We start from the raw sequence: 14,560 nt of genomic DNA, 5'->3' as shown, positions 1-14,560 counted from the left end.
CACAATATTAACCAAAGACAAATTAAAACTAGTTCTGTTTAAAAATATAAAATTGGAATGTGGGTGTAGCTCAGTGCTAAAGTGCTTGCCTAGCATGTGCCAGGCCCTGGGTTCAATCCCCAGTACCATAATAAAATAAAATGTTAAACTAATTATATATATTTCATTAAAAAATGAATTCAGTTTTGGATTCTCCTAATTAATAATTCTAAGAATTGTATACATGAGTGTACATATGTGTATATTGTGTTGCGTATACATTTTTCAGGTTCTTCTATAACATTTTCTCAACACATAGAGTACATAGATATTGAAAGCAGAGAGTAGAATTGCTATGTATTTTATTTCAGCAAATTAATTTGGCTCTATAAACACAATTTTGATGTGTAAAGCATATGTTCAAATTTTTAAATCTGTGTTTCAGGTACTAATACAGTATTTTAAAACTGAATGTCAGTTCAACCATTTAAAACAAAAGAATAAGTGAAATTTTCAGTTCTAACTATATCCAAATAAGATCTTAAATTATATTTAATTTAACTTATAAAAACCATATCATACTGTAGTTATATTATGTATGTGTATATATATTTATTCATATACATATATATATACAACATATTTACATATTAAACCAGCAAAGACTAAATGAAATGCTAATACTGATGTTATAAATCTTACATTCTTAAAATGGCTAAAGAATGTTAACAATTTATGCAAACTATGAATAATTAAATGTTATCAGAATTTAAGTATGGTACACATATTTTAAATATATTAATTTAAATATAATTCATTAAGAAAATTTATGTTTATAAAATTGTATTTCAATGATCTAAATTAGAAAAGCCTAACAAATATAATTCTTACTCATAATTTTATGTATCTAAGCAATGAAAACTTATAAGAAATTTGGACAGAATAACATTTCCGATTTGTGCAGAAAGCAGAATACTTTGTAATACTGAATTATCCAGTTTTATAATTCCAAAAATATATAAAGTAAGCTTACACTCTGCCAGTTTCTGCTTTTCTTCTAAGTTACCATGCTCTGTCGCTGATATTCAAGGCAGAGGAAAAATAAAAAGAAGAAAAGACATGGAATTTATTTTTATTATAATATATAGTATTTTAATATGTACATATATAATGGATTATTACATGTATTATAAGATTAATAAATTGTGCTAAACTTAAAAAAAAAGATAGTTGAGGAAAATGCTACAATTTGAATGTTTTCATCCATAGTGATATTTCCTAAATTTGCAGTGAAAAGGCTTACGTAGCACAACAGGTGGGCCAATATCCTGAGTTTCCAATCTCATCAGATAGGGAAAGGAACTGCAACAGAGCCCAGAAGAGAAGCTGCAACAGTCTGTCATCAGAACCATGAAGTCAGCCTATTAACCACCATGGTAAGCACACAGGATGCTCACACAAGCCCTACTTCAACGGAGAACAGAACAGGAAGTAACTCTAGCAGGGAGACCTTTTGGCTCAACATAAAACTTCTGGGATTAACAGGATTAATCAGATAAAGAAAATTGATCATTCACTCAGAAATGCCTATTTCAGATATCAGGTGAGGATCCGGGAGGCCAGCATCAGTGGGACCCATGCTTTAACAATGCCCTCTACTGGGACACCAATAACTAAATGTGAATAGACTGTCCTGTTATCAGCCTGATCAGCAGTAAAATGAAAATTTTCAGGTTCTTCTATAACATTTTCTCAATATAGCTTTATAGTATATAGGCCAGAGAGATATCAACCACAGCATTTTCCCAAAGAACTGAAGTGACTTTTCTTAAAATTCTAGAATTTATCTAAAGCTCACAAAAACAGTTTTTAATGGTCAGTATTTCATTGCTTTGAATTTTTAGTTTATAAAAATTAGCTGAGTAGAATAGGTACTTTACCTGGCAGATCTTTCTTGTCATAATACTGGTAGACTCCAATATCTCTATCTATAGAAAGGAAGAAGTAACAGTAAATTATGGTAAAAAGTTCTGGAGAATAAGAAGCCAAACCATACTATGCTGGAGGGAAGGGTGGGGAAGCAGAAACAGTCTCCTTATGTTACTAGAAATAAAATAGCTCAAAAGCATCTGGACATGGGTTCATCTATTCTAGGGATATGCAGAAACTGGAAAGTTTATCAATCTAATAAGAAAAAATTTACACAAAACTAGAATGGCATGAGGAAAAGATTAGTAAAGAAGTGAAATCAAGGAAGACCAAGTTTTCTCTTTCACACTTCCTCTGATATTTTTCACAGGGCGCTACCAAAAGGAACTGCCACTAAGCAATGCCAAATGAAATCAGTGGATGGAAGAAAATGCCCTAGCTGTTGGATTCCGAGCTGTGGCTTGCTTTTCTCCAATTTAGCTCAAGAGTCTAGTTTCCATCTACAGCATTTGGGAAGAAATCTGCAGGAAAGAAAGGGAGGATTACAGGGAGGTATGGATAAATTATTATCTGAAACTTGTTTAGATTCAGAAAGCTTCCAAACTCATTCAAATTCAGATACTCTGCTGTGGTTAGGTAAGAAGCAAAGCTAGGCTTCCCAGATGTTGACATTGATTTAACCAAGTAATCTGTTCTTGCAATTTAAATACAGGAGTACAGAATAATTTTGTCCATTTTCACCATATCTATGAATAATGAAATATTTCTTTCATTGAAGTAACATTTGTTTTCTTCCATGTGAAATAATTCTCAGTTACTACCATAAGGAGGATACAACTGTCTCTCAAGAAGTGGAAGCAGTACAGGCTGCCCCCTAGTGACTGACTGCTCCCAACTTTCCTGAACTGAATGATAAAAGTATTACTGCTATAATTAACTCTTCAAATACAGTTTTTCAAAAGAGTCAATCATGTATATTTATTGAAGCTCTATTTTACTCATGCCATTATTTAAGAATACAGTTTTAAAGAATACAGTTAGATTGGAAATACGTGCTGAGGATTGATTGGGAGAAGTCATAAGCTGGGCTTTTTGAATACTGATAAAATTTTTATACTTTCACCTGACAGTGGTGATTTTATCAGTGCACTTGCTTTTTGACAGTTCACAACATATGCTTATGATATGTACACTTTTAAGTACGGATGCTATACTTCAATGAAAGTCTGTTGTTGTTGCTTAAAGGTAAGAACTATGGATACTATATATGTAGCCAATATCCTCTATTAAAATATACCAACTTATAATCAATCGTTCCATCATTCTATACATTTAAATATCTACTACACCTCTACACTAGAGCTATAAATAAAATAAGGAAACCTGAATTCTGTGCATAAGTCTGACCTACCACATCTGGCCAGAGTGGGATTGTCAAAGGGTAAGCAAGACAAGGAGGCATCCTCATAATGAGAACTTTACCACCAGAGGTGCTAGAATACCCCTGGTGGAATGAAGAAGGTGTCCATGCAATAGTCAGCCTAACATAGTGTATCAGAACCCTTGTAGAGTATGAAGGACATTTACATGGGGCAATGATGTTGGGTGGTATATCAGAAGCTGAAGAAGTTAGTTAGATTAATATATGGGCAGCCCAGTATGGTGGGTCAAAACCCACATGGGATCAAAGGATAACTGCAGGGGAGGAAGTGGCCACAGAAATAGGAGATTGACTGTATATAGGGTGATTGATTAATAAATCAAAGAAATGGGAGCTCCAGGTTTCTGTCTGAAAAGAATAAATATGAAAACTTAAAAAATTAAAATGAAATTTTTAATAATAATTTGAGATACCAATGCAAACTCATGGCTTTCAATATATAGAGATAAATAGAGAAATGAATGTAGATGTAAATATGGATACATACATACATACACTGTTTCCTAAGCTCTGCCCACTGGAGGATATGGGAGCAACAATTCAAAAGCAATGAGGGTACCTAAGTATCCCTTGGCTGCTAATACCCTTCTTCTTTAAAAGGAACCAAGCTTCTTAAAGAAGTAACTGATTCCAAAATTAAGCAAAGGAAAGTACAATATAAGTCTGAAATGAAAGTGCCATCATATTGACAGGGTTGTGTCAAAAAGACAACAGAAGCCGTCTTGAAAGTGGTCCCTCTAAGCACACGAGAGACAATTTAAACAACATAATAAATAATGACAGTGATGGATTGTAACCACCAAATAAAATAGGAAACTTGAGTCCCTAGAGATAAATAGAAATTAAATATATTTAAAGTTTGATGAGGAACATGATACTTATGTAATTTTAAGATACCTCCTTAAAAAATAATTATTAATTACAAAGGAGAAAGTAACATTGCAGTAGAGAAGCCTAGCAGACAGCCTAATATCAGGTCTGCAACTTTATCTCAAATGGTTCTAGGGAAAAGATTCTCTATACTGACAATTTTTAAGTTTGTGATTATTTCTTTTTCTTTTTTTGGTAATATTAGAGATTGAACCCAAGGGTGCTCTACCTCTAAACTACATCCCCAGTCCTTTTTATTTTACTTTTAAGACAAGATCTCAATAAGTTGCTGAACTGGGCTTAAACATCCAATCCCCCTGCCTTAGCCTACCAAATCATTGGGATTACAGGCATGCACCGCCATGCTCAGCTCAAAAACAATTTTAAATTCTTCAAATGTCTAGCCTACTGAGAGCATGTTAACAGGGCTTCTTAGTTTAGATGGCAGAAAATGCTTCTAAGTAACATATGAAAGCTGAACCCTAAAGAAGCAGTAGGATTTTTCATGGGTTCAAAGAAAAGAATGTTCTTACAGAAAGAATGGATAGGCCCTGCTAAGGAACCAGGTGGAGCTGGGCATAGTGGTTCATGCCTGTAATCCCAGTGACTCAGGAGTCTAAGGCAGATTCAAGGCCAGCCTCAACAACTTGGCAAGACCCCTGTCTTAACATAAAAATAAAAAAGGCTGGAGACATAGCTCAGTGGTAAAGCACCCCTTCAAACAAAGATCCAGTTGGGGCTGAAGACCACTATTTCCTCCATAAGGCCACTACACATTCACTGCCTCGGAGTAGAAATGGCAGGGAAGAAGTCTGTGGGACAAGAAAGAGAAGACCTGAAGGAATCAAGATGGAATAGATCAGATTTCCAAATATGGGGTCCAAGATGGGTAGGATAAGTAAATGAAGGCCTGTTGGACTAGGAGAATTCAAGAGATTAAAAGATAAATAGTCTCAAAGAAGCATAAAACCTAGATATATAAGGGTAAGGAAATGAGAAAGATGAAAAAAATAAGCAATTATGATCAGAGAAAAAAATTCTTTAATTAAAGATTCTGACCAGCATTGAAGTAAGCTCTCTTTGTGGTTTTTGTTGTTGTTGTTGTCGTTTGTATGTGTATGTGTTTTATTTTTTGATATAACTTCTTTAATTTTTTTTGGGGGGGTGAGGGGTGTCAGGGGTTGAACTCAGGAGAAATTGGCCACTGAGCCACATCCCTGCCTATTTTGTATTTTATTTAGAGTCAGGGTCTCACTGAGTTGCTTAGAGCCTCACTGTTGCTGAGGCTGACTTTCAACTCACAATCCTCCTGTCTTAGCCTCTGGAGCCACTGAGATTACAGGCATGCACCACCATGCCCAGCCTCTATTATGTTTTTGAGCTTTAAATTTTTTCCTGCTATGCTTTATTTATTTGTTGTTGTTATATACATCTTTTCATTTTTAAAAAAAAATTTAATTGGTTCATTATAGTTATATATAAAAATGGAATTCACTGTGATATGTTCATACATGCGCATAACAGCTTGGTTAATTTCATTCTGATGTTCATTTTTAATCTCTAAGAAATTAGTATAACTTTCAATGTTTTCTGAAGCTTCTATATTTGTTTCTTGCTTCATGGATTCAATCTTTCATTAGGTCTTTGTTGTACTTTCTTTTCTCTTCCTACATTATCTTTGTTTCTTAAAACATCCTTTCATCTTTGTGTTTTCTTTTGTTTCCTGTTAAATCATTCCTCAAATATCTGGTGATTCTTAGCTCTCTGTTAATATTTCCAATTGAGGCACTAGAAAACTAACTAGACATAAGCAGGGCTTGCCAAAGGGGTATGGTGGGAGCTTCACTGATTAGCCAGGGACCAGGGTATTTCAATGGGAGACCCCCTCAAATATCAGAGTAGATAGATTTTTCTCTCCAGGGTGATGCAGTCAAGCTGAAGAGAAATTTCTAAAGCTCCTTCTTTCTTGCAAAATGTATAACTGGGTGACATTCTAAAAACCAAGGAGGATTAAGAGGACGACCTCACCCATCAGCATGTAGGTTTCCATTTTATCCCTGTTTTTAGTTTAATAGTTCTGCTTCCACTGACTCTGATGTCCCCAACTTTATAGCCTCCTCAATTAAATACTTCCACAGTATGAGAGATGTCTACCTGCTTCTTACACTGAAGCTCATGTCGCTTTGTTGCCACCCTCATGACACATCACCATCATCTGCAGTACCTGGCTACTCAAATTTCTGTGCTTTCAAGAGTTCTGAGACACAAATAAATTGTCAGTGGAATTTTCCTCAGTAGGCAATTGATATTCAGATTTTTCAACTCTGCTAACTCCCATTCCATCCATCTTTCAAAAATTATCCAAATGCAGTTGGCCCCTTTCTTATTCTCTTAATCCTAATGGGTTTATATCTCCTTTATTTTAATTTATTTACTCTCATGTTAGAAGGAAGAAAATTTTTGTTAAATTTTTGTTTACCTGGAAGTTCTAACCTCACACATTTTAAGGAGGATAAACATACTGAAAATATTAACAAACAATACTTTGCAAGGTAAACCATTTTCTTAGTAATGATATAAAAGGTGTATAAGTAAAAATGTCCTAAATACAAAAGTTGTGTTGGATAATACATTAAGAAAGGATTTTTTAAAAAGATATTTTCTAGGGGGTAGGGTATGGCTCAGTGGTAGAGTGCTTGCCTAGTGAGGCACTGGGCTCAATTCTCAGCACTGGAAAGAAAGAAAAAAAGGAAGGAAGGAAGGAAGGAAGGGCCATCAACATCTAAAAAATTAAATTTAAATTTTTAAAAAAGATGTATTATAGGATATATTCCTATAATACTAAGCATTATTAAAACAATTATATTACTCCCTCTCAAGAAATCTGAAATGCAAAGAATATAAAAATAATTGCACATCTAGATATTTTAAATGTCACTTTAATATCAAATAGAAATATCTTTACCATTAGCTAGCCTGCAAATATTTATGATTATAAATCAGTTATTATGGATTGGGGTTGTATGTCGCTCAGCGGTAGAGCGCTTGCCCAGCATGTGCAAGGCCCTGGGTTCGATCCTCAGCACCACATAAAAATAAATAAAGATATAAATATATAAATAAAGCAGTTATTAGGAAGAAACACAGGCGGAAAAGTGAGCTTGTCTTAAGAGGAAACAAATACTAAGACAATAAAATTTATTTTCAAAACTGAAAAATGAATTCAACTGAAAAAATAAGTTAATAAAAGCAATTAAAAGGAATTAATTTTTATTACCCAATTTTTCATTAAGGATAAAGAAAAGAATGCAACCCCAGCTGGAGAGTCCAGGCTTTAACCCTTACTATGCTTATTTATAATGGTGCAACACACTTGAAAAATACTGAAATTGATTCAGAGATCATTTACCCCCAATGTGTAAGGTATTCTTCAAAGACCACAGGTGCAGTTCAGTCAAGCAGAAAGACATCTGATGGCAGAAGGAATCTTTGTCCTGTTTTAAAAATAATTAAAAAGAGATGCCAATTAATTATCTTTTCTTGCCAATAAAACCAAAATCCCTGAGAAATAGTAAAAAAAAAAAAAATCAATTGCAAGTAGTGGTATTTGAGATATGGTGCATTAGAATAAATATATTTGGTTAACCATTCAGAAATAAACTGTAGACAAAGGAAAAATATACTTTTTTTCCCCTGGATAAGTCATCACATTGAGAAACATGACAAGAAAAATATATATGTATTTAGGTTTTCAATAGCATATGTTTGGTTAAGACTGAGTATATTTGGAATTATTTAATATTTGGACATTTTTTAAGTTACAATTTTAAGGAAAAGAAAAATCTGTTAGGTAGTTATTAAGTACAAGCACATTTTGTGGTACATTTTTAATATGTAAAGCAAATATTTAAGATTTACCACACACAAACAGGCTAATTAAAGTGGAATTTACAAGGTAAATGGTATATAGTTACCATTATATGAAACACAATTACTTAAAAGTAAATTGTGTGAAACCACATTAGCATTTGTATTAGTTTGCTAATCTGCATGGCATGATGGATCCAGTCTATTCTAACTGCATTTAAAACAAAAACCAGATCATGAAAATGTACATCCTATATTTCATACCTTTTAATAGAAGGAGCTAGTGACAGACACTATGAATACTTTTTTTTTGTTTTTTAATCAAGTAGAACCATATCAATTTGGACTGACTGGGAGAAGGTCAGTCTAAATGCGGGGTGGGGAGAGTCAACATTTTACAATTTTTTTTAAAAAGTTTCAAATGTTTGCTTGGAAATTCATATGGTACTATATGCATCCTATGTTATATATTAAACTATAGACAGTATTTAAACTATGAACATTCTGTACAGAAATCATAAAATAAATGTTCTTCCAGCAAATTTCCGGATAACAAAAGACACTTGAAAAATATTTTAACATATCTTTTAATGGAAGAAAACACCTCAGCTTCTTTAACATTAGGAGTAACTAAAAATATTTCCCATACTATTCATACAGATGCTAATCTAAAACAATTTTAGACATAGTACAAACTTCCTTGGTCTTCCTTCACCTTTACAGAACCTCACTGCACTTAAAATTATCAAGAAACAGATGTATTCAACTAAGAAGACGCAGCATGCTAAGAACTGAAAAGGCAAAGTGAAAAATGTAGCAGCATAAAAGAAGGACCCAATCATGCCTAAACAGCAGGATTGTAAGAAAGCTACAGAGAAGTTTTAAAATGTTAGTGGTTCTTTAAAGAAGGAATTTATCAGTTAATGATGACAACAATGAGGTTAACAAAGACAGATAATTCTAAAAATTTGTTCTAAACATTTTATATGTATTAACTCATTTAACCCTCATAGCTACTCTTTGAGGTAGTACCATCATTATTTCTATAATATGGAAATTGAAGCACAGAAAGATCATATAGCCAGCAGGAGGTGGAGGCAGGTTTTGAATCTATGCAACTAGCACCCTGTATGAGGCTGTGTGGCAACTCTAGTGCTCTGCTGTACTGGCGTACAGAGGAGTGGGAGGGAGCACAGATGACAGTGTAAGTGAAAGGATGGCATGTACCACAGATGATGGTAGATCTAGGTGCATGGTGAAAAGTGAACAAAAGATGAAGTTGGAAAGGGTAAGAAGAAAACAGGCTATCCTAATAATAGTAAATTTGAGGTTGATCTAAATCCACTCTCCTACATTAAAATGCCTTTAAAAATTTGATCAAACAAAGGACCCCCAATCTCCTACTCTGCTGTAACAAAATGCTAGCTGTCACAATATATAGATGAATGAATAAGTACTAAGTACAACAGGTGGTTAATGAAGGGAAAACATCCATATGTGGAGATGTCTCTATACAAGAGAAGATATTTGAATTAAATCATGCAAATGAATTAGCACGTCATTGTGAATAAAGAAGAAAGGATATGGTGAAACTGGTACATATTTCCTCTGATATTGAGCACCAAATATCACCAATTCTCAGACTTTACTAGAAAATAAGTCACATTCCTCAATTTAGAATTTATTCAGATACAAATAATTACAGTTTGTGGCAATTTGGGCAAAGACAAGGTTAAAGTTCAGCTGTTGTTACATAAAAAGATTTTTATTAGGTAAACAAAATACTCAAGGGCTATACCTTTAGTTACACATTAAAAAAGGACAACTTGACATTCTATTTTTAAGTATAAGTCAATTCAATAATAAAAAATTTGTCAAAACTTTATCCTGATAACAGAAACGGAGACTGAAATTCATTTCTTTATTATATATACTGGCTATTTCTAAGAGGTAGAAATGCCTTTAGTTTGAAAAAATAATACATCTACTGCCCATATCTTTAGTAAGTTTGAAAGCCCTGAACTACTCAGAAATTATGATGTTTTGGGGGACAACAGGAAAAATGCGCTCTAGGGAGAGCATCAGATGCCAAGAGCAACACCATTCATCCTTTCCACTGGACACAGGAAATTCTGAAAATGTACAATGTAGAGTCCATAACGTGGACTTGTCTTCCAGCTTAGCACCCAAGGATTCATTCACATCCATTTCTAACAGGAGTAGGAGAACTAAAAAAAAAAAAAATGCGTAAGCTATTTCTCCAAATGCTCTAGTATACAAACAATATTGCTATAGTTTCCCAAAAGGAGGGGAGAGACATCCTCCTTGTATTTTATAAAGGACCTCTTTGTGACTCCACAAAAACATGATATAAGGGTAGAGAAGTGTTGTAGGAGTTGGTGCCTAGCAGAAAGGAAGCAGGACAGTAGCCTGTTGTATTTGTGTGCTCATTGAGAGTGGTGTTATCCAGACAAAACCGAATCTGTGCCCAGGAAAAGTAGATATGACAGCCAAGGAATGATCCATGCCACCTGGAGAAACTGCAGTAATAATCAGTTGAAGGAACAGATCTAGCACAGAGTGGGTGAGGCAGGTAAGAAGAAAATGGTCTATGTCCACTAGTAAACGACTGGATTTGGTTATAAACACATGTCACAACCCTTGTAGGCTCCCCAAAGTAAGTGTGATTGAAAGAGGGCTTTGCAAGGGGGTTCAGTATTAACAGGGGGCAAAAGATAGCCAAACGTGGGTTACTCATCCTTCTTTTTTCCTGAACTTCAAATATCTTCCAGGAAGACCACATAAAATTTAGGCCAGTTAATGGAGTAAATAAAACAAATTTGTGAAAATCTACAATAATAACTAGATGAACAGGGTAGGAGAGGACCAAGTCAATACCCATTTTAGTCGTTAAAATGTCTTGCTATCTTCATACACTGTGCAGCTTTTAAAAACACCTTTAAACATCTTGTATCTTACTCAAGAATGCTACTAGTTAAAAAGAATGTTGATAATTTCCTGGTTTGAAAAATCTGCCTGGAGGAAGTAGTCAAGACTGAGCTTGTATTATTCAAATATTGTATTAGTACATAAATAGCTGTTTTGAAGTAGGGAAGAAAAGAATTTCAGAAGAATGCTGGATTCTGAATTTGGGGAAGGAGGTGTAGGCAAGGATTGAAAAAATAATGAAACAGCAGGTAGCTATCAAAGGAAGATGAGAAGTGTTGCCCCACTCAGTGCCCTTGTGCATTTTTCTGGGGGGGTAAAACCAATGCATGTGACAGAACTAGAACAACCCTCCTTGTGCAGAGGGAAAAGGAATGAAACAATGTATTAATTTTAAAATATAGCAAATTATCTCACTATTGAACAAGAAAAAGAATTACCCAAATGAAAAGAATAGCAGAGTGAAAAATCCTGAAAAAAATTCACCATAATTTAATTTTTCATTTTTTAAAAATATTTTTAATTTTTACAATTTTCCGTTTATATATATAAGGTAGTTGATGTCAGTTTCAGATATCTCAGAGGCAATTCTGAATCCAAATTTCTAGTCTCCATGACAGAACAAATAGCATCATTGAACTTGACCTAAATTTAGGATGATCATTCTCCTGTATGGAGGAGAACCTATGATAGCTCAAAGTTTGAGGACAAAGAAGATGAGAGGATCCTAGAAAGCCCTCATTTACTTTCTACTTTCATCCTCAAAAAATTTCAACATTTACGGGCTAGGGTTGTGGCTCAGTGGTAGAGCACTTGACTACATGTGTGAGGCACTGGGTTCAATTCTCAGTACCACACATAAAATAAAGGTTCATTGACAACTAAAAATATATATTAAAAAAAAGTTTCAACATTTAAAAACTACCCTTCAATTTGGGTTACATTAGAATTTAAGGAATATTTATTTTCCTTAAGAATAATAGTCATCACATAGACTTTGATAAAGTAACATGCAGAATAGAAACAGTTTTACTAATATACTGCTGATAATCTTCTTTTGAAAAATAAAAACTAAGCTTTAGAGATTACTTGGCTTTTAATACATTGCAAAATACTTGTCTTCTGCCAGGGTAGTTAGGTATGCTGGTTTCTGAAGCCAGCTTTTCTGACTGCTATGGGGAGGACAGGAAGCTTGAGGGCAAATAAAACCCTAATGTAAAACATGATAGCAAAAGGAGAATTATGCAAGAGAAGACACTGCTGTAGTTATAACAAAGATAAATGATACCATGGCACCAATAAAACATTTAAAATGGATGTGTATTAGCAAAATACTGCAAAAAGCCTAAGGGAACCTTTCTTGGGCATAAGTTTAGTACATATATTACAATTTATTATCAATATACTTTTCTGAGTAATATCTAGTCACTAATTGAAAATGTGCAAAAATAATGACAACCAAACAGCATGAATTTATATAAACCACTGATTAGTTATATTAGGTTGTATAGTCATCAGATAATTTTCAAATTACCTAAAATTCAGCATCACTTCTCAGAATCACTTCTCCAGTGTCATCAACATTGTGTGTGTGTGTGTGTGTGTGTGTGTATTTTGTGTGTGGTGCTGGGAATTGAACCCAGGGCCTTGTGCATGTGAGGCAAGCACTCTACCAACTTAGTTATATCCCCAGTCCAACACAGTATTATATTTTGCTACACACAGTTTTCCATTATTCCAAAGAATAATGTTAAGAATATTCATTAACATATTTAATCAAAGCCAAGTTTGCAGAAACAATGTTTTGTTTATTTTTTAAAAATATCCAACACCAGGAGGCTGAGGCTGTGGCTTAGTGGTAAAGTACTTGCCTAAGTACTTGGTTCAATCCCAAGCACATCAATCAATCAATCAATCAATAAACTTCAAGCTTGGATAGCATCTATTTTATCAAAAGACTGGAATACTAAGAACACTTGCTCATTTATGATAACAGAGCCTTATATCTAAATATAATTAAATATCACAAACATCTTATATGTATGATATTTAACTATGAGTCTAGGATACAAAGATTTATAAAACAAAGTCTCTACTATCAAATAGCTTATAGTCCAGCACAGCACATAAAAAAAACCATAAAAATAACAATATGAAATCTGTGAGAAGTGCTAATTTAACAAAGGGTTATAAGTGTTAAGTAGATGTTTTAGTTTCATAAAGTAGAATCATTTGAGGATTGTTAGATTTTTGTGAGGCAGATAAAAAGGATAAAACAATACACAAAGCATAAATTAGACAGAAATATGCAAAGCTTATTTGAAGAATAATAAGCAATCTGGTTTAGTGCAGAGGTAGAAGACAGAAATCAGGGTCATACCAAGGATGTCTTTAATGCCAAATTTAGGAATTAGGCCTTTATTGGGTAGCTAATGAGGAATAATGAAAAGGTTCTAATCAGGAAAGGTTTTTTAGGAAGACTAATCAACAGATCAGAATTGCATATTGAAGGAGTGGAGAAAGATTTCATACAAGTGACCTGTTAGGCAATTAAAGTAACAGTCAACACTAATATTCTGTAACAAGGACTTTGACTGGGATGGAGGCAGTTGGAATGTAAAGAAAGAGATTCAAGTGGGTTTTGTTGGGATTTTTGTTTTTTGTACTGGGGACTGAACCCATGCGCGCTTTAGCACTGAGCCACATCCCTAGCCCTTTTTATTTTTTTTTTTTATTTTGAGACAGGGTCTCACTTAGTTGCTTAGGGGCTTGCTAATTTACTTGAGGCTGGCCTGGAACTTGTGATCCTCCTGCCTCAGCCTCCTAAGTCACTGGGATTACAGGCATGTGCCACTGCACCCTGTCTCAACTGATCTTTTAAAGAAAAACATCCAACAGTATATGGGCACTGCTGAATTGTGGAAGTGAGGGAAAAGGAAGAATCTGGAGTGATCATCAAGGGAGGGTATATGGTTAGATCATAGCACTTGCCTTGAACATGTCTCTAGTGACCAGGCCTGTCTCCATCATCCTGTGTTGGCCAAAAGGGTACCAGTGCACCCCATTTGTTCACAATGACTGGCTCAACAACTCAACCCATGCACCTCAATTCTCTGAACCCCCTACCTGGTCTCCTATTACCCTTTTGCCTTGTCCCTAGGTTTTTAATTCTGGCTCTTCCACTTTTTAAACTGTATTTCAACTTCTTCGATCTGGCAAACAACCACAAATACCAACTGTTCTTGAACCCCTTATCCAGACTTGTTCCCACCAGGTTTACCCTAATTTCAAAGGCAGGATTTAAAACATACAAATAAACAGGTCAGTCAAGAAAAGGAGTGAGTTTTATTCATGGTAGTAAGTGGAATGTTAGGAATAGTGGGAATCTAAGGTGAAAGGGAATCATGTGATCATCAATGGTTGGCAGCTAGCTAGAAATGTTGAACAAAGGCCGGGACAATATAAAAACTATTTTGAAATTTTCTAAGTGGAAAGGAAAGTTAAAGCCACTAAATGGGATGCCAGAAA

At 34.4% G+C, this 14,560-nt stretch overlaps 1 protein-coding gene across 10 annotated transcripts in view; it reads right to left on the bottom strand.

Moving 5' to 3' along the window:
• Window positions 1–14,560, bottom strand: part of LOC107137246 (WD repeat containing planar cell polarity effector) — a 487,063-nt gene that overhangs the window by 229,019 nt on the left and 243,484 nt on the right. For 7 of the 10 annotated variants that reach the window (XM_048804219.1, XM_048804220.1, XM_048804222.1 and 4 more), the window contains 3 exons: window positions 7,629–7,713; window positions 1,920–1,967; window positions 1,013–1,057 (listed from right to left, as the gene is read on the bottom strand). In XM_048804219.1, the coding sequence (XP_048660176.1) occupies window positions 1,013–1,057; window positions 1,920–1,967; window positions 7,629–7,689 (154 nt within the window). In that variant the 5' untranslated portion in view covers window positions 7,690–7,713. Of the gene's footprint in view, window positions 1–1,012; window positions 1,058–1,919; window positions 1,968–7,628; window positions 7,714–14,560 lie in introns of those variants that run through there. The other 3 variants (XM_048804224.1, XM_048804228.1, XM_048804227.1) reach the window with 3 other exon arrangements.

The sequence above is a fragment of the Marmota marmota genome, unplaced genomic scaffold (assembly GCF_001458135.2).
Source record: "Marmota marmota marmota unplaced genomic scaffold, marMar, whole genome shotgun sequence".
Taxonomy (NCBI): Eukaryota; Metazoa; Chordata; class Mammalia; order Rodentia; family Sciuridae; genus Marmota; species Marmota marmota.
Note: the sequence above shows the minus strand (reverse complement) of the source record. Positions and strands in the feature narration are given on the sequence as shown.